Here is a 24,296-nt window from a genome sequence, read left to right as displayed (position 1 = left end):
CGTGGATAAATGTCGGTGTAGGCAGAAAACGCGGCCAGTGCGCTATTGCACTTGCGCCGTGTTATTTGCAGGACGGGACCTTCTTTGCACGTGCAATTGCCTGGGTGTTATAAAGCAAGGTAAATGCTCTGGTATTGCTTAACTGTGCTGCTGTAGAGCGTAAGGATTCTGTGTTGCGATGTTTATCTATGCCTAACCAAAAAACCCGGCATGCAAGTGGCAGCTTGGCATTTATGTATTTTTATCTATGCTGTCTTAAACGGCAATTGCAGAGGTTCGTGGATGCGTGCGCTGCTCTGGGCTCCGGCAGCAGCGTTAGATGGCTGGCTGAGTAGCAATATCTTTTTTCCTGACGTCTCCAGCTGCGGGGCTATCCCTGAGCGAGCAACCCCTCGGCAGCCAGGCATTTCCAAAGGAAATTGCGAACAGAAAAGGAAAAAAAAAAAAAGAAGGAAAAAGCCGCCGGCGGGAGCCTTTCGGAGCTTTCCATTCGCTTCCGACGTTATTTGCGTATCATCTCAGCCGCCGGTGCCGCTCCGGGAAGCCGCGGCGGCGGCGGCGGCGGCGGGGGGGGGAGCCCCCGGACCCGCCCGGCGGGGCGGCCGCTCCCTCCCCCGGGCACGGCCCGCCGGGAAGGGGAGGGCCGCGGCGGGCAGGGGAGGGGAGGGGAGGGAAGGGAAGGGAAGGGCAGGAGGCGGCGGGCGGCGGCAGCAGGTGCTGCGGGGCGGGAGGATGGCGGCGGGGGACGCGGACCAAGTGCGGTACTGCGGACGGCTCTCCTACCTCTGCCTCAAGCTCACCCTCATCATCTACTCCACCACCTTCTGGGTGAGGGCGCGGCGGCTGCCCACGCGTGGGCTGCGGGCGCGGGGCGGCGGTGCCCCCCCCCCAGCCCGAGGCTGGGGCAGGCGGGCGGCCGCGCATCGGCGGCCGCGTGGGGTCTGCGCTGGGGGCCTGCGTGGCGGCGGCCCCCGCGGGGAGCGCCGCGGCTTCCCGGCAAGCGGGGTTTTGCAATAATTCATGCTTCCGATGCCGAGGCGGCGGCTGGCACACCTGTGTCCGTGGGTGCAGCTCCCCGGCTTTCCCCGGGGAGTGACAAACTGGTTTTGGCGGACGGGGACTTGTAGGGGTTGGAAGTTTGGCAGATAAAATCATTTACGCCTGTATTAAAATACTGCTTTTCCCCCTAGGGGAGCTGGGTAAATAAAGCCTTTGCCCTACAAAGTCAGTCTTCAGTGTATAGGATAATTCCCTTTCTGAGCCGTGGCTAGATGATACCGTGAAGCTTTAAAACCCAAAGGGGTGTCACACTTGCCGTCCTCGACCAGGTGTCAGATAAAACCCACGTGCTGTCTCCTGAAGGCGATCGAGTCCCAGCCGATGGGCCCAGACGATTACCGCTGACTCCTCAAATGTGTCAGATTCGCCCTGACCAGGCACCCCCAGCTGGAAGGGGCCATCAGGGCTCGCTGTGAGGAGCGTGATTTGAAAAGGTGCTTTTTCAGGCTCCGGGATAGCGGGGTGATGCTGTCTGGCTGTGCTGGCCGCAGGCTGTACGGATGTATGAGATGCTTAGGCGGGGTTTCTTTCTGGCTCTTTCAGTTCCAATGCCGCTTAAGCTCTTGTTTTGCTGCTGGTCTGTGTTTCTGTCTTAGTAGACGCAGTATTTACAAGGTGGGAGCGTAAAGCTTTTGGCGTGTTGCGTGGGAGACGAGGTTTAGATCCACCAGGTTTGATAGTAGGTGTCTGATTAAAGCTGTGATTTAAGGATGAATGAAAATTGAAATGCAAGGCGTTTGGCTGTAATTCAGACTTTTTGGGATCCCGAAGTTTCTTCGTTGCTCCACAGCAGCTATTCCACAGGTGCATTTTTCAGAAAAGGGAAATCTGTTGCATTATTTTTGAAACCTTTTTTGCAGCGTGTCTTTCGTGAAGGACCACGCGCATTGTCTGCTCTGCATTTTCTGTTGGCAGCAAGGGCCGTTGCTGGTGCGATGTAAAAAATAATCCGGTAGCAGAAAAAGGGCCCTTCTGAAATGTTTCTCTGAGTGTCCCTAGAGGACAAAGCCTCTTTCAAGCAGCCTGAGGATTTTATTTACTCTTTGCAGTTGCTTGCTCTGGATTTTCAATGCTCTGCCTTTGTTTATAACCAAGTGTTTCCATTTGTCGGCTCTGCCGGGGAGATGGTTTGCTCTGGGAGGGAGAGAGGGTGGCAGGCGTGGTGGGGGCTGTGGGAAGGGGAAGGATGGGGGCTGACGGCGTTTGCTCTCGGGAAGGCTGGCGCTGGGCAGCGTGCTCCCGGCGTTTGGGCCGAACGCATGCTGTATTGTGTGAGGTAGGGCGCGTGGGTTTCTCTCTCGAAATTTTCTTTTATGCTGGCTTAGCGAAGCAGATCTCGTCATCCGTAAATGTCAGCTGTCTGGTTCTTTTTTCAGCTGTGTTAGTCGTACTGACTTTTTTTTTTTCTTTTTTAAATTGATGTAGATGGAAGTCAAGTTTGGCTGTGGAGTATCAGCTTGCTTAAATTTTGGGTGATTTGTGTTCTTTTGCTGCTTTTGGGGGCTTTGACGTACGGGGTGCTGAGGCCATTCAGGTTTCTCCCTGCTGTTGCTGTTCCTCCGGTGCATTTATGAGCGATGAACGCTCGGATTCGAGTCCCCAGGATTGCTTAAAACCACCAGGAACTAAATATCAGCCTTATCCAAAAGCAGAAAGGAAATGAAAGCATCGCTGGGAGTGCCGGAGGGGATGTTTGCTACAGGCCCTGTCGCTGCTGCAGCTTCCCATGTCACCCAGTGCTTTTTTTGAAACTAGTTGTCACTGTAACTTTTTCAGGCAACTGTTTTGCTGGCGAAGAGGCTGTAATGTAATTTTTTCTCACCTGGCTGAAACAACATCCAGCGTTTTAAACAGAAGGTGCTGTTGTTGAGTAGGCACTTTATTTAAGAATAAGTATTGTAAATATAGGGTTAAACCCACTACTTAGAAATAAATGCTTTTCCTTTCTTTTGGGAAAGCAACTTCTGTGCATGGAAAAGCCCCAGAGAAAGTTCCTGGTATTTGCCGGTGGATACTCATTTAATGTGAGTCAAGACCAGTTAATTTTTCCTGCGGACACGATGTGAATTGCCAAATTGGGAGCTGTTGTGAAGGATGTAAGCAGTACAAATATTTGTGGGCTACCAACGTAAAAGTTGCATTTCCACCCCTGGTCACAGGAAGGGAGAGCACAGTCCTGGAGAAGAGGCACGAGTGAGATAATTGCTAAGTTAGCACATCTGCTTGGCGTAAATAATGGTTGCTATTGGTTTGACCATAGTAAAGTTTTAAAAGATTTTTATTAAATGCTTAAAAAAATAGCAGGTAATAAAAGCATGAATCCTGCTTGTAAGGAACGAGGATTTTAATTGTGTACTTAGGTGGGCTTCCCACCCCCCCCCAATAGCTTTTTATGCTTCAAAATCTGTCTAAAACTTGGAACGCGTGTGTGTGTCTACTATGCAATAGGTCGATCTGAGTTTTTTATTTGTTAGCTGATGCTTTTCCCCTGGTGCTGCTGAAGGCAGCGTGAGCCTTCCCGCCTCCCTGTGGCACGTGCCCTCTGCATGCCACAGTTTGCAGAACTGTTAATTTAGGATTGCTTGAGGGAGCTTTATTACAGGGGTATTTTGTAGTCCTCTTCTTGGGGAGTGTCATAATTTTCACGTCCGGTATCCTGAAGCCTTCCAGAGCAGGCGGCTTGGTGCACTTGCAGAAGAGAGCAGAGGAGTGGTGAGAAGCTCCCTGTTTATCCCCTGTGGGTCACGAGATAGCTTTAATCCTGTAATTTTTCTGGGATATGATATCGGCCACCGTGGTCCTTGGGGCAGTAAAAGCTGTAACGGGTAGGAATTTGGCAGGGAGGGGGCAATTTTGGTTTTTCTTTGGATCAGGCTCGTTTTGGAAAATGAAAGGCAGGACTGAATTTGCTTGTGCACTTAAAAAGCTAGAAGGAGTCTTGGCGGGTGCGTGAGCAAAATGCAGATGGAAGGGGATGAAGATACTTACATATATAAATATCTCTGTATGTGTCTACATATCTTAAGCTCTTAAAGTGGGAATGTGTCTTGTATTTCTGCTCACAGGCACCTTTGAATCTTTAAAGACCACCTTAAATTGAATGTTTTGATGAGAAAACTATGGCTAAGAAAGATATTTCAGTAAATGTTCTAGTCTTGAAACAATACAGTTCTGAAATTCAGATAATCCCCATCAAGCTTTAATCCCTGTGTTTTGTGCCCGGTGTTTGTTTTTTTTTTTAAAAAAATTGTAAACAAACACTCTACCAGGCAAATGTTGAGCTTGTTGATGGTGCTTTAGTGTTTGCACGATAGTCGGTCTTTAAGTTGCGTTATCTGCTGCTTTCCGAGCAGGGTGGTCTGGACACAAAGGCATCAAGTTTTTAGTTTTGGGTTTTTTTCTAAATTAAAAAAAAATATTTTTTTATTTTTTAAAAATAATAATACTACTAGAACTCCTGAGTCACAAATACATGTACAGTCACCAATTTTATATTCTGTAATTGTTTTGTATGGTTCCGAGACTCTTTCCTCGATTGTTATGTCTGTGTTTAAAAATTTCAAACTTGTTTATGTTGTCTTCTGCTTCAAAAGGAATTTATACTTTATTACTCAATAATTGAATTTTTTAAAGAATAAAGCTAATGCTACAAATTGACCATTTAGTAATAAAAAACCTAATTACAGTTTTACAGTACAAGCATGTAAATGTTAAATTTGGATACCTGTTATTTGTCCACCACATTTTCTCTTCTGCCTTCCATAATCAGTATAGTTTCTGAATTTGTCAGAGGGAGAGTTACTCTGAATTTGGTTGTGTAAAATTTTAAGTTGCTTTTTAAATAGGTTCGGTATATTTATTTTTATGGGGGAACCCTTCTGAGATTTTTCTTTTTTAAATGACAACTTGGTGGCATTCCTCACATAGCGTCCTTTGGTTTTTTTATTCTTACCTGTAGAAAATGAAGAATTTCCAGGAAGTTGTTATTTATTTTAAGATACCCCATAATTAAAAAAATATTTCAACTGTTGGGCTCACGATCTTGCAACTAAGTATGTCGTGTGTCCGTCTAGACCTTTGTCCAGGATATACCATGTGAGATCAAAAAGCTTCTTATATTTAAGAAACGTGCTGTCCTCGCTGTTGGTGTGCAGGGCGCAGACTCGGGGTTACTGCCGAAATGTCGGGTCAGAAAAGGGGAATGCTGTTTATCAGATTGCCAAAATGATTGATTTGAATCTGGGCTCTTCCCTGAGGATGTGCCTGGCTGTTGGAGTTGGCAGTAAAGTTTTTCCACTGCAGTTTTCATGATTAAGTGTTGTGGGCTATTTTTTTTTTTTTCCCAAATTCAGCATAATTCAAAGCAACTTGCAGCACACCATAGGTTTAATACCAAATGATTTTGACTTAGCCGTAATTATTTTGATTGAAATATCTTTACCTTGTTAAATGAAATGCATCACTTCTTCCTTTGCTTGTCAGCTTTATCTGGTAGTGCTCAAGAAAGTGGTGTAATTTCAAACTTGCAGGTTTTGGGTCAGTTGTTTTTTTTTAATCCAGTGCATTTCCCCTGATGGCAGGAGGAATGGAGGTATAGGATACACCTGGCCATGTTTACTGAGCCTAAATACAATAGGAGCTGATAAGAAGGGACATATAAGCTGTTGATTGCAGACTGATTTAGAAATTGTGTTGTGTTAGGGGCATATGTACATATATATATATATATATACACACACACACACAGACAGGGAAGGATGGACAGACATGCAAAGGAGCAATATTAATGCCATGGCATTTGCTAGTGTATGTAATATATGTGATCTCAGATGAGTAATAAATTATGTTTCAACAAGTGATGCATGTTTCAATTAGTTTAACTTCCAGAATGTTAAAACATTATTAAATATATTTTTGAAATGAACAAATCTCAGGGTTTTTTTCTAACTTTTTTTTTTTCCTGCTTTAGTCTTTAAGGTATTTTTTGTTTATCCATACTTCTTCTTTGAGTGTTTAATTGTTTATAATTAATTCTGAAGTAAGTAGTCACAGGTTCATGTGTACTCAGAAAATGTCATCTCTGTGTTTACTGGGAGAAAGGGTAACATCTGTGCTCTTCTCTTTTTCTGTTTCAGGTCATCGGAGCCCTTGTCCTCGCCGTTGGGATTTATGCAGAAATCGAAAGACAGAAGTACAAAACTCTAGAAAGTGCCTTTCTAGCCCCAGCAATTATTTTAATACTTTTGGGCACTATAATGTTCTTCGTATCTTTTGTGGGTGTACTGGCTTCTTTAAGAGACAATTTATGCCTTCTTCAAGCAGTAAGTGTTGGGGTTTTTTAATTCTTAATTTTTAGAGCTCATTGATTTTGCTTTTCAGTGTCACCTGAGTTCAAACCCATAACTCTTTCTATGTCTGCACTGAAAAATATTTTAATAAAGTTGCTTTTTTGATTTTGATTAAATCTAGAACTGCTTTATGGCAGTGGTCCCCTAACCATGGTCTGTGGATGTCCCTCCATCAGGGAGCAGCAGTATTTCATCTTGCCGGTGACAGGACAGGCGAGGGTCAGAGGCCGGCGCTGAGAAAAACAGCTCTCCAGTAGTTAAGGGCTTTATGGAAAACAACCAGGAATGTGAATTATTATCAGCCGGCGTGGATCTTGTGCAAACTCAGCTGTTGACATACCATTTGACGCTAGCCCGGCACCACGGTGCCAGCTCTTTCTCTGCTCTGGCCATACCATAGGCATGTGCCCTGCTTAGGGGGACTGTGGGGGAGAAGAGGAAATAGTGCTGTCCCCGGGCCGAGGGAAGAGGCAGAGTCTGGCTGCAGCTTCCCCCGTCGGTACCGGGGGATTTCCTAAAGCTGTGAACCTTCTTGCTGGGACTTCAAGAGCAGACGCGAGCTGCGGTCTCTGGTGGTTCCTCCAAACGCTTCTCCTTTCAACCTGGAGGAAGCTGCTAAAGAAAGAAACCCCAGGTCAGGCTGGCAGTGGCTGGGGTCTGTCTGCCTTTGGCCGGGGAGTGGAGTATGGGGGGGAGATGGAGAGATGTGTGTTACGATGTTAGCTGTATAGCACCGCGGGGCTTTGAGAGAAGGACCCTAAGGGGGAAATGAAAGGGACACAGGTTTTCTCTCCAGTGCCTCTGAAAGGGGAAATTTTAGGGAAATTCCTGTACAACGCTGTGGTTGCAGATTGAAGTTGCACATACGACTAATTAAAAGTAAAGCGTGAAAACATAATTTTCACCTTCACGTCAGTTCAATGTAAAGAAACGGCAAATATGTGGTATGTTATGTAGGCCAAATCAAGAGATAACTGGATTTTGAAATTAGGCTGGAATTTTACTGAGAGTCTGTCCTTAGGCAGTGGTGGCTTCTTTCACTCTGAGCGTGGTGGTGCGTCCTCGTCTGATGCCAAGGACATTTTCCGTTCCCGTTGTGGTAACAAACCCAGCAGGGTTTAAATTTAAATGAAGAAAGTCCCTGATGTCTGCTTGTCAGGCTGATTTCAGACTTAGAAGGAGAAAAGGTATCTGTCCGGTGAGTTTGTGAGACTGATACTGTGTATTGAGAGCACAGAAATTAAACCAGCTTTTGGGGCAGAGCGTTAGAGATTATTTTCAGATGAGAGATCCTGAAACTTCTTTCCTGACAAAGTTCACCGTTAAAGAAGCAGACCTAAATTCACGTAACAGCCATCTTTTACACCTAAACAATCCTTTGGGTTGGAAAAACATTTCATGTACTGGCACACTGCAGCTTTTTCATGGTGTTGCTATGGATTTCTTCGTATTATTCATATTTTGCATATGCTTTGATAAGTAGTCACAGATGCATATGTTGTGGTCATGTGTGAGTGAGCGCATATATATATATATATATATATATATATATACACAGATGAATAAATAAATTGAGAGCTAGCAGGTATAATTTTTCTTACCACTCAGCCTAGTAAGTCCTGTTAGCGCCCATCGTGCCGCCTCTGCGCTCTGCTGGCTCGGTAATGCAGTACTGCTCAGTTCCCTCTTCTGAAGCAACATGCTAAAAGGTACCAAGCCCAGAATTTTGCTTTGATTTAACACTGGTGGTTTAGTAGAAGGTGGTTTGGATTATCTTAAAGCACTGCTTTACCCAAGAAATGAGAGCTAACAGGTAAGTACTGTTTTTGTAGGAAGCATAAAATCATAAAGTTTGGTGTGGTTTGTAGCAGTCCATTAATATCCTTCTCTGGGATGCTGTTATGGAGAGAAGTATCTTGGCATGATAAATGCATCTATTGGTTTTGAGTCCATTCAAAGCAGAAAAATAATGTGTTTGCCAATTGGGCAAAACCCAGAATGACTCAAGTGAGAAAAAAGGCTTTCTTGTGACATGAACGGTTTTATAGGAACAAAACCAAAATTTTATATCTTTCTTTAAAATGACATCTCATATGCAGAAAGCCAAGTATGTTGGCAATTGAATGTTACGGACCTAAGGACATTAATTGAAAGAGTAACTGGGGTTTGTTCTGTTTAAGGACTCACTTGCAATTGTTTTTCTGCAGTTCATGTACATTCTTGGTGTCTGCTTGCTGATTGAGCTGACTGGTGGAGTGGTGGCCCTGATCTTCAGAAACCAGGTGAGCCGCTTGTGTTTAGGTTTTGATCACCAAGAACATCACTCACAATCAATGACGTTACAGCTATGCTACCGAGCAAAAACAAGGTGTTAAGATTGTCGCCTGAGCACTAATTGATGGAGGTCTGAAGGCAAGTCCAGACTTTTCAGGGCCTTTCAGGTTTGGGGATGGATGGGATTGGCCACCCATTCTGGAGATTAATTCCAGATTAAAGAATTTAGAGAAAATCTGGTAACTAAGAATGTGCAATATAGGCAAAACAAGTTTCCAGCTCTTCACGTATTACGAACTGCTTGCTTCTCATTTGCCATCTGGGTCTCAGACTGCTGATTTGGGAGGTTTCCAGCTGGATATTTTTTAGTGGCCAAAATGTTTTACCATATATAAGGGACAGTTCTTACCTGCCCACATCCATAAGCAACATAACTAATTTCTATAGGAGACCCCATCATTTACAAGCATGCTATAATAGTATATTTTTTTCTAAATAATATGTTTTTTTCTAAATAATATATTTTTTTCTAAACAGAAAGCAGCAGACTTTTTTTCTCGTGCTAAGAATGTTTTAAAACATAAATGTGTTCACCATGGCAAGTACTAGATTTCTGTGCTGTGATTTTTTTTTTTTTTCCCAAATCTGGCAAAATATGAGCATTAAAAGGAGATGCTGAATAATAAGACCTCTTCCCTCCCAACCCCAATCCTACCGATTTCATTTCCACAAAACAAAGTCCTATGTACTGCGTTACACATGTTATTTAAAGAAAAAAAAGCTTTAGAAAAGATTTTTTTTTTTTTAATAACAACTCATTGTTATTTTGAAGTAGTAGTATGTTCTCCCTAGCCAGTGTTTTCTTCTTAATCCATGCTGGACTGGAGTCATGAACTTGACTTGTGAGAGCAGAGGATGAGTTATCCTCATTTCTAGAAGTCGTCGTTAGCCGTTGCCATAGGTGTTGCCTTGGCCCTGAGCAAGGATTTATTCTGAATTGTGGTGGGAGCGCCAGGCTCATCCGAAGGGAAAAGATCAGCCTGGCCGGTGTAGGAGTGTGGGCATCACGGGATGCAGAGAATTTGGTTGGCATAAAATTAAGTAAATGCCAAAGATGGTATTTGCTGAGAGGGCGAGGAAGAATTGCTGTTGACTTTCAGACAAAGAAAATGTAGTGTTGGGTTTTTGTGCAGTAAGTGTTTTCCCGACATGGGTATTGCGTGTCTGAGCAGGACAGCTACGCTCAGGGACGGGTTTCTTTGCTTGTTTTATGAGGTTAATGGAGAAGTTGGGGTTAGTATGGGGAGGAGAAGGAATTATTTAATAAAAGCTTAGGATAACAGCCTCTATTTAAATGCTGCCTGGTTTGCACGTCTCAATCTTTCTCTGTTTCCTTCTCAAACCTGTCGAGTCTAACACAGGTGATATAGGCAGCGCGAGAGTAGTCGGTAATTGCTGCTGTTCGTTCTTGGCCAGTTAGGATAGTCCTGCAAAATCCCTTCTTATTTCTAATCATCAGTGTGATAATCGGTTTTGTTCTGTTTTGTTTTTAAGTGTTGCAGTTTGTAATACTGAGAAAATAAGTAGGGGTATTTCAGGTTTCTTTCTGACCTGCAAGGATTTAGCTTTGATCATTTTAGCAGCTGGATTGAAAGTTGTTACCTTCTGGTTATATTTAGTCTCAATTTTTGCTGTGCTATGATGGTGCTGGATGTTGAAAACTAAATACTCTCCTCCGCCCCTCCCCCCGCCCCCATCTTCTGAACTTTAAAAGTGTTTTGTTGATTTGATTTCTAAGATGCCAAGCTGAGGAGATAGCGTTTTATATCTGCCACCGCTCCACTGCCATATTTCTCAAAACCATGACTATAAAACATACAGATACCAGTTTTTTTCCACTTTTTTCTACTTAAGGTAGAATAAAGCTCATTATCTGGCAACTATGGATTCCTGGGAAAATAAAATGGTGAAAATAAAATTAATGGAAAATAAAATTCATGGAAGATGGTGAGCAGGGAGACAATTGGCTCTTGTAGCTCAGGGAGTGGTGCAGACCACGGTGCCAAGACCCACCACCCAAACCTGCTGTTCTGTCACCCAAAAGATGCCGGGGATCCCCAAAGCCCAGTGAGAGGGATCCTGCCTTCCCCTTCCCAGCCTGGGGGACAAGAGGACCATCTCTGGGAGATGCTTGGAGAGTCTCAGCACAAAACCAGCAGCAAGGCTGCTTTCTTAAAAGAGGGTGGATGGTCAGTCCCTGCAGGACTGTGCTATAATTGATTTTTAACTGGCATTTGTTTTTTCTTAAAAAAAAAAGCCTTTCCTCTTGTGTTCGTCAATTACACTTGTCACTTTAACCTGTTCTTTTAAGTTTGTTTCAGCGTGTGTAACCCGTGAATCTTGTTTTACTTCTGCCTTCTAGACAATCAGCTTTTTGAACAATAATATAAGAAGAGGAATTGAGAATTATTACGATGATTTAGACTTCAAGAACATCATGGATTCTGTTCAAAAGCAGGTTTGTTGTTGTGGGTTTTTTTTGTTTTTTTTTTTTCCTGGGACTAATGCAGTGTTGAGATGTGGTAGCTCCTGGGTCGCAGCTTTGAGTATTTTCAGTGATGTGATAATCAAATTCTTATTGATGAGGGGGATGAGATCTCATGCGTCATCTGTTACGGCGTTGCTGCGGGCAGGGCTCCTCCAGCATCCCAGCTGGCATTTGAAGCCTCCTAAAACACTGCAAGAAGCAGGGACAAAATACAGCTTTTGCCTTGGTAGGTGTGATTCAGATGCTCAAGACCAGATCCTGCAAACATTTAGGCTGATATAGGCCCCACAGCCAGATTCAGACAAATTCAGCCTAAATTGCACCCAAGTTCTTACACTAAGCATTTCTGCTGGCTGGTCCAAGCCATTTAAAAGCATCTCGTTAACAGGAGGCAGCGGATAAAGGGAAATTAGGTGGCAATTAGGCTGTTGGAACCTGGGCCGTTGTATTTTCACTCGAGGGCACATACCAAGCTCTTTAACAAGGTGGTTATTCAAAGGAAATGCCCGTGGAAGTGTATATACCTGTAATTAAAATTCAGAAATTGTGTTGAGCCCAGTTGAGGATTACTTAATGGCACGTGTCGTTGACTCACAGCCTCTTTTTTTTTTTCAGGCTGGTGTGTTGAAATGTTTATTGGATTATTGAAGAGTTTTGCCATGCAGTTCAGAGACTATAGAAGAAGCAGAAAATGTTCAGAAATGTGATGTCAGGGCCCATGTGGTGTCAGTGACTGTGCCAAATAATGATTAAAAAAAAAAAAAAACCAAAAAACTTAGGAAGCGATATGTATGTTTTATGACATCGTTATGGAGATGGCAGCCTGCTTTGAAAAACAGAGTTAGCATGGAAAGTCTGTCAAAAGCCAACCATCCTGAGGAAATTTTGTCATTAGACTTCATAATGTTTTAAAGTTTCCATGCACTGCCCAAAATTATGTGTATGTACAGCGAATATACATTTTAGTGATAAAATAAACTGGTCCTTTCCCCTTTGTTTAAAATGTAAAATGAATATTTGTATTAAGTCAGTGTAAACTTACAGTATTTGTCTGCCAGATCTCAGCTCTACTAAATTGCACCCAAAATGTTTTGGTGAGATTTTTTGTAATGCCTTATAGCAATACTTTTGTCTTTTAGACTCATTCAGAAATGTAGTCAAAATCCTTAAATAATCGAAGCAGTACATTGCAGCTCAAGATGGAGTGAATGTAAAAACATTGCTTAATGATGTCCAGACCTGAAAAGATAGTTTTTCAGCTCAGAGAAGTTAGGAGGTGGAGCTCTAGCAGTAAGTACTTTGCTCTGGCACCTCAGGCAATAGCGCAATGAGTGACAGAGGAATGCTACCTATATCTTTAATTCTTTTCAGTTGTATCTATCATATACATTTCTATATGCCTTGCTGATAAAAGGACAGAATTGCTGGGTAGCTCAGTGGTCTTAAAATTGCTTTATTATTACTTTGTTTTCTAGTTACTAGAAGAGTTTCTTTTATGATACAATTTTTTTTTCCTTTGCCTTTTGTGTCATTTTTTCCAGTTTAAGTGCTGCGGTGGGGAAGATTATAAAGATTGGTCACAAAATGCCTACCACAGCTGTGCGGCACCAGGACCACTGGCCTGCGGGGTGCCCTACACTTGCTGCGTCACAAATAAGGTAAAGTCCAAGTCCTGGCTTCTCGGCATCACTGCTCTCTGCCGGGTCACCGGCATTGCTTAAGAAGTTACCTTACTTTAGAAAGTCTGGGGGAAAAAGCAGAAGTAAATGGGTCCCTCCTGAAAACAGGAGCTATGGATCCGTGGGTCTTGATAGCTCGAAAAGGAGAAAATAATTAATTGGATGTGTGGGCTCTGGTCTGTGTTACTGTCCCACTACGCAGTCCTAGAAACGCAGAAGGGATCTTGGGAGCTCCTCTAACCTCATGGCTCGCCTGGACCGGGGTGCTTAGAATTAAGTCTTGCTGATTTCCCCGGGGTTTGCTGCTCCAGCTTTGCCAGGAAGCCTGGGCCCCGATTGCTTCCGTGGGTGGGGGTTGGAGTGATGTGCACCAGCTGCTGCGTGAATTAAAAACCAAACAGAACGACCCCATCATCCAGAAAAAGCCAGAAATGTGGGCAAATGGCCTCAGGGTCAGTGCATCCTTGTGGGTGCAGGTCTAGACTGGAGCTGCTCCTCTGCCCTAACTCATCCTTGAAAACGTCCCGCCTTGTAAAATCCTCCCTGGAAGGACACCCTGTCAGCTGGAGTCTGGACCAGTTTCTCAGTCTATGATATTGGTATTAACTGGTGCTGGCAGCAGTAGGAGCAGACGTTAAGTTCCATATAAAGGGACCTTGTGTTTTATATAAATTTTAGCAGTTTTAATTCATCGCTCTTCATTTGAGGGATGGTGTAATGCTGAATTTGATAAAGAACTGTTCCTCAACTTAAAACCAGTGTGGGCAATCCCTGCCTTACTGGGTTTTGGTCTTTGGTCTGAACACGAGACAGAGAAATTGAGTATGTGTAAGAGCAGACACAGTAGACATTATGGTGGATAGCCATAACCGGTGCCTGTTATGTGCTGCCCTTTCAAGGTCTGCCTTATGGATGGGTGTTTAATTATAAAAAAAGGAAAAAAATGCAATTGCTGAGAAATGTGTAGAATATGAAGGTGTTTATTACGTATGCTTACACATTTTTTGTGTATGAGAAGGAGTCTGTTGAAAGCTGCGCTGAGCTTTGATTTATTCTCAGAAACCAAAGCTAAACAGTTATGTTTTAAGTCTTAGGTGTTTGAGAATAAGAAAGTCGTGTATATGAAAATAATATCTGCTGATCCACAGCAGCACGGAGCAGAAGAGCTCAGGATTTTGCCCTCAGTTGATGGCAAAGGAAGATAGAGCTGGCTAGTAAGGAGCAATCTGGCTTTTCATGGGTCATTCAAAATACTGCTTGTTTTTCTGTATCTCTCATTTCTCTGTTGAAGTCTTGCTTTAAAAGGTTCATCCATGTGTGTGGAAATACAGCAGTACTGTGAAGGCGAAGCACTGCAATAACCAGTGACTAATAATGCGATGTGCCTTTTCAGCCATGGCACAAATAATCAAACACGTTGAGGATTTCAAATACAACCTGTCAGGCAGGAAAGCGCTAAAATAAGAACTTCTCTGAGGAAAACAGGGAGTATATTCTCCATATGCTTCACTGGCAACTGGGGAGGTGGGGATGAAACTACTTGCAGCCTAAAGGTAGCCTGCGAAGTGTTAAGCTCAGTGAAGTTAATTGAAAGGGGGGCAGAAGCCCCAAAACAACAAGCAAACTTCTTATTTAAGGGTAGGCTGTTCAGCAAGACACTGCGGTACGTTAGGGCTTGTGGCTTTGCCGCACCAGGATGCCATTGATGTTCCTTGTGAAGTCCAAGTGGCACGGACACGTATGGGGCAGGATGACACTAACACCATGGCTGTATGGCTGACTTCCTTGAGGAAAAAAAGAAAACCCAACCAGAGGATGCATAAATCTTCTATGTTTGACAAGTGCTTCCAAATACAGGCTGGTTTCTGTCCTGGAAAACTGCAGATATGGTTTGTGATTACTCATTCACTTTGTAGTCATGGAAAACTCGTGTTAATGTCGGAGGTTGGATTCTGATCCTCTTAAAAAGCTTTGTGCTGAGACGAGCCAGGCTCATACTGGGGGGGCTCTGAAGGGACTATTTTCAAGTCAAAGTATTTATTAAAGACTTACACTAGCATAGCAGATAAAAATTAGTCCCCAAATGCCTATAAACCTCTGTTTATAATGCATTTATCTCCATTGTTTACATTTTCTTGTGCCGTGATGTCCTGTTAGCAAATGCTGTGTTTAAAATTAAAGGACGTGACTGTGTTCTTGTTGTCACGTATTTTGTGAATGTCCACGTGTTTGTCTGTTAGGCTGAAGCGTTTTGTAAATCACTCACAGCAGACACAGCAACATGCTGATGCCTAGTATTGCAAGCCTTGACTTCCAAGAGTATTTATTACCTGTGGTTGACAGATGGGTGGTACTCACATTTTTGCAACAGACCTGTGAAATAGTCAGAGCTTTTTTTTTAGGAATGCGCTGAACCTTGTTGTCAGACAGTTGCGTGTTCAAGATGAGAGCCTGGCTTTTTGGGATCTTCAAAAACTTGACCCTGGCTGGTGTTTCTGCCATTGTGTAACATCCAGCTTCCTTCCATCTTTTGCAAACATCCCTCTTCCTTCTTGGGGAGGTGACCTGGGAACCCCAGCCTACCACTCAGAGGCCCCCAGCATTTAGAAATCTCATCTCTACATCTTGTCTTAATTTTGAGGGAGGGCTTATCAATACAGTAGAGTTTGCTGTGCCTTGTTTCCCTCATGTGAGTATTCTCATTTTCCTCCGTGTCTTTGGCTTTTTACATTGCTTCCTTCGAGGCCGGTGGGCTTTACATTGGCTGATTTGTAAGTGAAGAACCTTATTTTTGTGTTAGCTTTCCCAGGCCAGGTAGACCTTCAGGACGCAAGCAAAATATGAAATGGCTACAGAAAATGCATTAGTAATCTGTGATGAATGCAAGGACTCAGTCTTTTTTTAAATATATGAATTTTATATTCATATGTAAAATGATATGTAAAAAATACTGTATTATAATAAATTTGATCTTGTAAAATGTTCATGTAAGCATTCCCAGGATTGGACGTTATTTGGGGTTTAGATATTTCAGAGGTTGAATTTGTCACCATGATGGCCATGTTAACCCCTGGTTTTCTTAATAAGATGTGTTACGTTATTAAGGCCTTAAAATTAAAGCCAGCTGTTTGTTCTGTGGAAACAGCTGTGCCTTACAGCTCTGTCGTAGCTAGCTTTAGTTTCTGATGCCATGCTGGTTTTGCTGGATAGATGTGGTTCAAATGTCTTGTGTCGTGACACACTGGCAATACTGATTTCTCTAAAACTGTGTAGACCTCTATCTAAATCTGACCCTGGGGCTGCTGGAAGAAACCGGTGTTGGACTGGGAAGTAACGCTGTTGTTGCTTTATATGAGCTGGGAGAACACAGGAAGAGTAAAAAATAATTTTTTTGTGATTTTTGTTTTCTGCTACAGTTTGTTTGTTGTTTTCCTTTCAGACAGACATTATCAACACTATGTGCGGATACAAAACCATTGCCAAAGAGGTAACGTAACCAGTGTCCAGCCTGCAAAGGGTGGTGCTTCTCTGCATTTTTTTGGTCAGTTATAAAATTGTCTTCTGCATACTTAAATCTACCAGACAGTTAAGTCAGCAATTAAAATTATTTTATCTGGAATAACTTTTGTATATTAAAAAAACTAATCTTGTTTGATTGTGGCATCTTCCCTTCCCTTTGTATCTTCCATGATTCCTTGTTTGACATGCATGAAGCATGTCTTCCCAAAGCTCATCCCCCTTATGCTAGTTGCACAATTAATGCAAAGAAAACTGCTTTCCCACTTTTAAGTAGTGACTTGAGTTGGGGAAAGCTTTTAATACTTAAAAGCCAAAGTTTCTCACTGAGTAAAATCAGGTTTGGTAGAGCCAATTTAGGTGTTTCGAAGTATTTTATGTCCCAGTAGGGGCATTTTATTTTTTAAGCCTGTAATAGTTATTCCTGGAAGAGGAGTGGGACTTCCCAGGTTGTGTTGGCAGCCCTCTCGTCCCTCCAGGAGCCGGATGGGGCCTCCTCCTTCTTCAGTCTTCCCTCTTGGGAATAGCCCCAGTAACTCCAGAGTAGAGACTGCCGGCTCAAGGCACTAATTGCGGAGTGATTAAGAAGGGAAATCAGTAATTGGATCTGCCGCGAGTTCTTCACTCCTAGCTTTGGAGTGCTGGTGCAGGGGGTTGGTCTGAAAAAGTGCCTTCCCCAGCTCATTTGTGGCACTTGGCGCACAATGCCAGCTTCAGTTGTTGGTTTTTGGGATTACTGGTTATCTTTACATATGACCTGTCTTCATTTAGATTCTTTGATTTATGGCTTAATCACCTAAACGCTCCAGCCTGGCTCTAATGCCCAAAGCACTTAAGCATATGCTTAACTTTACCCCATTCATCTGCTTAGGACCCTTTGCAGCCTCAAGTGCTTTCTGTATTATGGGTTGGGGTCACGGTGCAGTGCAGCTTGCAGGACTGAATCTGAAATCCTCTTGTTCCTGCACTTTTTAGAGTCTATTGCAAAGCACTTGGTCTGCAATTTATATTTTTCTGCTGCTGTACTTTCAACTTGGAAGCAGAGATAAAAGCTAGAGAGAGATGACTTCTTTTTCCAACTGGTCTGAAATGAGAATTGGATGCATTTCATTTAGAAAAGTAGTTGCAAGCGAAGATTTTTAAAAAATAAATAAAGCAACTTGTTCAGGTGTGGAACAACCAAAAAACAGGTGGAAGAATTAGTGATGAGATCTGTGTCAAATTCAGTGGGTTTAAAGAGATGAGAAGGAGGACCAAATCTGCTTCCCTGAAATTTCAATTATCATGTGCTACTGTATCATACACCAGTGAACTGCCTGTTTCAATGTCTGCTCTGTTATTTTGCAGCGCTTGAGTGTTCAGCATGTTATATATGTCCGTGGGTGCACGAATGCAGTGCTTATTTGGTTTTTGGACAACTACAGCATCATGGCCGGCGTGCTGTTCGCCATATTGCTGCCCCAGGTAAGAAGGGGCCAGTGCGTTATCCATTAAAGGGAGTACCTGATTTGTTGCTACAGTATGCAATATCCCATTTGACTGTATTTAATTATCATTTTTTACTTAAGTTTAACATAACTGATAAGCTGAGGTGGCATTCCAGTAATTTAGTAGCATTACTGTGATATATTGCAGGGTTCGGTTGGTTGATTTGGTTTCCTTGGGTTTTTTTGAGTCCTCTCCTCCCCCTAGCTGCGTCCACTAAGACTTTCTAATGCTCCAAGGCACAGAGGTGGTAATTAGCTGTATTAGCTCTTAATAAAAATGATCCGTTTATACCCCTATATGCAAAGAAGAATAACAATGTGAGATTCTCTCTGTGTATATACCACATACCTGCCCTTATATCTGATGTATGTATACCTGATTTGAAAAAACTGCTGCGAGAAGCGTTAGATAAGCAGTATTTGATCTCTGACTAGAGATGCCCCTTCTTTTCACAGTTCCTGGGAGTGTTGTTATCCTTGCTTTACATAACTCGGGTGGAAGATATCATCACCGAGCACAAGCTGAGCGAAAGACTGTTTGAAGAAGTGGGGCAGAGATCTGCCCCTGAGTTTGCTGGAGCCGGCTGCTGCATGTGTTACCCGGGGTGACTTTGGAAACCTCAAATATAGTTTAAAAAAAAAAAAAAAAAAAGGTCAAATCCACCTGTTCTGGTTTGTGCTGGCTTCTGCGGCTGTTACAGACTGCGGGTGTAATGAATCAGCCAGCAGACCGGTGGCGGGTCGGCAGCGTGCCGATACCGCCCTGGCGTCGTCGCTCTTGGTGTGTCTGCAACCAGAGACGTACCAGAAGGTCTCCGTGCTGCTGACGATGCTGCTGCGGTATCGCAATGCTGCTGGAAGGTGGGCTTGTGGATGATTAAATCTTTTTTGAATGATTACTGTGTGATATGCAGCCGGGAAAACTATTCTGGGAAGATTTGAAGGTAGATTTCTAGGAAGAGCCTTTGCGTCTCGGTATGTCGTATTTAAATGTCCTTTCCAACTTTATTTTCTTACTCCTTCCAAAAAAGATTTCTTACTGATCTACATGGTGAATATTAAATATCGGTTTAATAAATTTTTTATGCTAATCTCAATCAATTTACTGACAATAATGGATGTGATGCTGAACACTTTCATTGCTCAGTCTTTTGTGCCTTTTAATAATAGGGCAGATGCCAATGTTGAATCAATCAGTTAATGCTTGATATATTTTTAATGCAATTTATTACTGTCTGGCTTTTGTATAAACTTACGGGATGTTTGAGTCTTGTATGTACTGTATTTTTCCCCTTTAGTAAATTATCTAGTTGATTTTTTTTTTTTTGAGTTCTGTATGTCGAGATGTTTGTAAATTTTTTTCTTCCTGTCAAAATAAAAAAACCCACTTTTTTTAAAAAAAAAAACAAAACCAAACACAAAGATTCTGTTTAAAATGCTTCTTATTTTCTTACCTAAGTTAAGCCTGTCCACCAGATGCTGAGTCAAAAGGCAGAAATATCTTGAGCTGTGATTCTGGCTTGGGCGCTGACTTGCCTCGGGTTTTGGACGGAGTCACTGAAGGTCTGTGCCTCCCTTGCTTCCCTTAGTGATTTCTTGGGAAGTCACCGGGAGTGCAGGGGGTTTTGCTCTTGCTTTGTCCTGAGCGTTTCTCTGCAGTCTTTCCAGCCCCAGCCAGGCTTGCAGGTGAAACACACCACTTAATTACTATGATGCTTCAATTAAACCAATTCAGGATGAGAATAAGGCGGGTTTGGTTTATAACCTGTCTTTGTGAATCTCTTCTTTTCTGATACTCTGCTGAGCCACACAGCAGAATATCTGATATCATTCTCTCCTTGCCGCTTTTCTTCTGTTTTTTTAATTTCCTTGTCCTGGATGTGTTTTCTGCTTTCTTCAAAACTCAGTGTTTGCTGCTTAGCTCTCCTCCTTCACCAAGGGTTTCTGAGGAAGCTTCATGCTTTTCCGGGAGCCAAAAAATGACTCATCCACTTCTTCAGTGTTTCTGACGGTGTCTAGAGATAGAGATCCCGCTGCGTTATCAACCCCATCATCCGCAGTGCGAGGTTTCCTACACAGCACACTCTAGCATTGGGTCCCGCACGTGATTACGTATTTAATTGCTCCATATCGTTGTCATCTGTGTTTTCCTGGTCTCTGTCCTGAATAATGTATTTCGGTAAGTTAAGAAGCGAGGTGTGTTTTAAGGGTGGATTTGTCTACAAAGAGAGGAAGGGGAAAAGGAGGGGGCAGCTTCAGAGGACCCAGCTGACTGCTGGTGAAAGAGAGGAAGACTGAAGCCAAAACTGGTTTATTGTGGAGAGCGGGCTGGGAACGTGGGAGCTGAAAGCATCAGGAGCTGAACTGTTGCCAGAGGTAGAGCTGTGCCCTGGCTTTTAGCAAGAGGGGAATAACACTTGAATTTGAGATGGCAGGAAGGCTGTGATGAATTGTGAAGGAGGGAATGACAAAAGTAATTTTTCTTTCTTTACTAACAGCATCTTGTAAATGTGGTGGTGGTTTAAAGTACAAGATATCTGGGAAAGCAGGAGATGATGGAAGCATGCTTAAAATTTGGGTGGTTTAAATGGAACAGGGAGAGTATTTGGGGATACCAGGGAGCAGTTCTACTTTAGCAAGGAAATTTGTGGGCTATACTGAATTTTCAACCACCCTCAGTGCTTTCGGTCATACACAGTGTTTGAGGGGGGGTTTACCTGACAATCACGAACTAAACGTGTGACTTAGTATTTGAATTAATTATTTATTAAACAGTTGTCCCTTCCCTTTCCCACAGATCTGAGGAAATTAACTCTTTACTGGAGATGGCTGGAGGGAGGGGTGATGCCGATCAGGAGGCGGCTGGAGGAGAGGGAGGCAGTGGGTCTCTGCTCAGCTGCCTCCAGGTGCCTGAGCTGTGGGAGATGATGGGGAGACCGCGATGGGGGTTTGAATTTACTCTTAAGCACAAGGCTTGGCTCTTCTCAGCGTGCCGTGCTCATGTCCTGTTAGTAGACAGATTTTAGAACGGGTTTGCAGTGTGCACAAGGTGTTTTGTGTGCTTACGAGTAGCTGGTTTTATGCTGAGCCTGCCGGGGCGTGCTCTGTCCTGCCTGGTTCGTCCACATGAGCAAGGTCTGGAGGAGATGTGATATGGCGGTAGTGAACCTGCGGCTCATCTTGGGCTGGTGCTCCACACACATCAGTGACCCATTATTTTTTTCTTTTAAAATAGGCACAGCCCTGTGTCCACAAGCAAATCAGCTGGAAGCATGTGAAGGGCCAGACTCAAAGTGTTGTCCTGGTCTGATTTTTGTGTTTGGCTGTAAGTGAAAACCACTGTGGCCACACTAGCGAAGATCATCTGGGCTTTTCCAGCCAGCTGATGTGAAAGTTGATTTTAAAACAGGTGGACCACTCCTTGCAGATGCATCCTTAAACTTGCTCTTAAAAATGGTCTTTGCCTGCTGTTTAAAAGACTGAGGCAACTCTGCAACATCCCAGAACTGTTATGGGATTTTTTTTGTGTGTGTATATTTTTAAAGTGCTCCGACAACTGTGAGCTTCCCTTGGTTCATCCTCCACGTGCTCCTGCTTTCCCTGTGTCCCCGAACGCCCTGCCCTCTGCAGATGTTGGGCAGCTGTTTGTGCATCCCTGCCTGCAAAAATCACCCCCGCTGGTCCTTGCTGCCTGACCCCTGTGTTGCCTCTCTCCTGCCTGCATCCCGGAGCTTTCCTGCTTGTTGTGGGACCGCTGTGCAGAGCAGCTGCCTGTTCAACAACCGGGAAACCGAAGGGTTGCAACAAGTCCTCAGTGCCGGCTGCCTGCCAAGCTACTGGGCAGCGATACCTAATTTAACCACTCTCCCTCCCCTGTGAGTTCAGGGAGCAGGGTCGCTGTGCCGCTTCCGTAATGTGGAGGGGTTTTGCACCGAGAATTATGCACCATTCAGCTAGAAATAGAGATTTACCTTTATATTTCAAATAACTACAGGCCATCCAGGCACAGTCTTGGCATGGCACTTGGGTGATGCACGCTGGTGAGCTGAGGGCCTGGCTGGAGCATCGTGCGCGGTATATGCTGTACGATGATGTTACGCGATAGAAATCTTTAATTAGCGCAGTTCCAGAGGAGAAATGCTGAGCAGCTCTCCCTCTGCTGGTGTGGGGATGCCATATCGCAAGGCGCTAATTAAATCTCTGCTCACCGTAAATTAAATCTCCGCTCGGTGTGTCCGTACAGCACCGGGGTTTCTCCAGTGGCCCTGTCCCCTGCCAGGCTTCAATAAGTCCCTTCGTGCAGGCACAGCTTCCATGGGCTTCATTCCCCCCAAAGCTGGAAATCCCTCGTTAGCCCTGAACCTCTGCGGCAATTAGCACTTGTTCATGAGGCAGAGCGGGGCACTTGGGATACAGCTGCTCCTTACAACCTGACTTGGAAAACCAGCCTCGGAGGTGGGATGAGCTGATTTCCTACTGATGGGAAAAAAAATCAGTGCTTAAGATCTAAAAACCATTTAGGTAAAAGTTGGTTTGCAGATTTGTATTCCTAAGGCCCTTTTCTTCACTAGGACTTTCCAGTGCTCATGAATTTTCTGTACAAGTTGATTATTAAAAGGTTCTTGCATGGGTTCAGGAATTGCTTTTTGGTAAGAAAAGATCTGGTGGGTGTTCAGCTGCAGAGTGCAGGTTCTCCTGCTGCCCAGGGTCCTCTGGGGTCCGCTGGGCCAGGGAGATCAGCTTGACCCCAAGCACATTGGTGGCACGTGAAGTTGCTTTGAGTTTGCATCCTCGTTTGATGTCGACGCCTTTCTGAGGAGAGGGAAGAGAGGGTGGCATCTTCATCTGTGGTGGCGAGAGCAATGCTGCTGTTTAACTTGTCAAAATTAGGTTCAGTCCATCGTGCTTCTTCAAGCTGATGCAGCCCCAGTCTGTTTTCGCACTCAGGATGGGAGTACTGCTTTCGTCTGCAGCTATAAGGGCTAAAATTTTGCCTCGCAGCAACAATAAGAGCCCTCGGCAAAGGCAGCTGTTAAATCTCCTTGGGAAAGTGGGTGTCCTGCCTGTTTCCAGCATGCTCCCTTGAAGGAGGTACTTTTTCTTCCATGGAAAGTTCTTTCCTTGATGAAGAGGTAGAGGTAGCTGAAAGCTGCTGTCCTGAAAAGGAAAGAAGAGACGATTTGCCTGGGACATGCACATCAGAGCAAAGCCGCCTCGTGCTTCTGGGTGTTGGGTACCAGTTTGTAGATTGACCCCCCGTCATGGTGCTCAGCCCTCCCAGGAGATTTCTTGTGGGTCAGCGCTACGGGTGGGGTGTTACTGCCTGCAGCAGGTTTTGGGGATGAGGAGGCTTTGCCTGGGGAAGCACAAGGAACTGCTGGCACCAGCTGAGCATTGCTTGCTGCAGCGCTCCTGGGATGCTTAGTGACCCCCCAGTGGGAACTGTGTGGGGCTGATCCCTCCGCTGGAGCAAAGCAGAGCAACACCCGTCTCCTTCCGCTTGAGGCTACAGCTTGCTAGGTTAAAGTAAGCATAACGATGCCCTGGGGGGTTTGTAGTGTGCTGGGACAAACCTGCTGGCTGAAGGGCAAGAGCTGGGTGGGAATGGGCTGGGGTGTCAGGCTGGCAGGTGCCAGACCGAGCAAGGAGCTCTCTGCAAGGTCCCTGGAGCTATGTGCAGGCACTGGCAAAGCTGTTGAGCTGCTGGAGAATATTGGCTCTTGGAGAAGTTGGTGTGCAGGGCTTTGAAGTTTCTGGTTATTTTTTTCAAATGTAACTGGGTTTTGCTGACTGGGACTGCTGCCTCCTTCCCATCCTTCCCAGCGGGGGTGTTGGGTGCTCTCCAGTCCCATGCAGCACGCTCCTTTGCTGGGAAGGGTCAGTGCAAATTCAAAGGGCTTCATGCTGGTGCTGGGAAAGGTGCCTACGCTGGAGGAGCGGTGCAAACAGTGCCTGAAGCTTGGCTGCAGGCTGTGGTGGGTCAGGGAACACGGTCCTCTGGGGAAATGGCCAAGTCCATGGCAGAAGGGGAGAAGATGCAGGTAAGGAACATAAGTGTGAGCTCTGAAAGCCTCACCCTTTCTGATCACGAGAGTAGGGAGCCTGCGATGAGGTGTCTCTCAACTCAAGACCTTTGCTGCTGATGCTCACAGTGCAGCCATCAGGCTGGGATCAGGCATGTGTAACGCTGCTGTTGGGACATGCCTTTGCCTCTCTTGGGTCTTCTCCTCACCCTTCTCTCAGTGGCGAGGGGCTGTGTAGCTGCAAGCCCTTCTGGCTCATCTCAGGGCATCCGAGATGATGGGGGATGATTTTCAGTCCCCTGGCTTGCCACAGCATCAGGCATATCCCAGGCTTGATGTAGCTTTGCTGGCTAGCTTTCCTG

At 44.4% G+C, this 24,296-nt stretch overlaps 1 protein-coding gene across 1 annotated transcript; it reads left to right on the top strand.

Annotated features, from left to right (window-relative positions):
- The first annotated feature begins 710 nt into the window (after positions 1–710).
- TSPAN15 (tetraspanin 15) lies at positions 711–19,289 on the top strand. Its single transcript, XM_087765535.1, has 8 exons — positions 711–828; positions 6,195–6,380; positions 8,615–8,689; positions 11,104–11,199; positions 12,771–12,887; positions 16,348–16,395; positions 17,772–17,888; positions 18,368–19,289. Exons 1-8 carry the CDS (start codon positions 733–735, stop codon positions 18,518–18,520), a joined length of 888 nt encoding a protein of 295 aa, XP_087621661.1. The 5' UTR covers positions 711–732; the 3' UTR covers positions 18,521–19,289.
- Positions 19,290–24,296: the final 5,007 nt, after the last annotated feature.

The sequence above is a fragment of the Nipponia nippon genome, unplaced genomic scaffold (assembly GCF_047370975.1).
Source record: "Nipponia nippon isolate SJK-2023a ecotype South Korea unplaced genomic scaffold, ASM4737097v1 scaffold_3, whole genome shotgun sequence".
Classification (NCBI taxonomy): domain Eukaryota; kingdom Metazoa; phylum Chordata; class Aves; order Pelecaniformes; family Threskiornithidae; genus Nipponia; species Nipponia nippon.
This window is presented reverse-complemented; position numbering and strand designations above follow the sequence as displayed.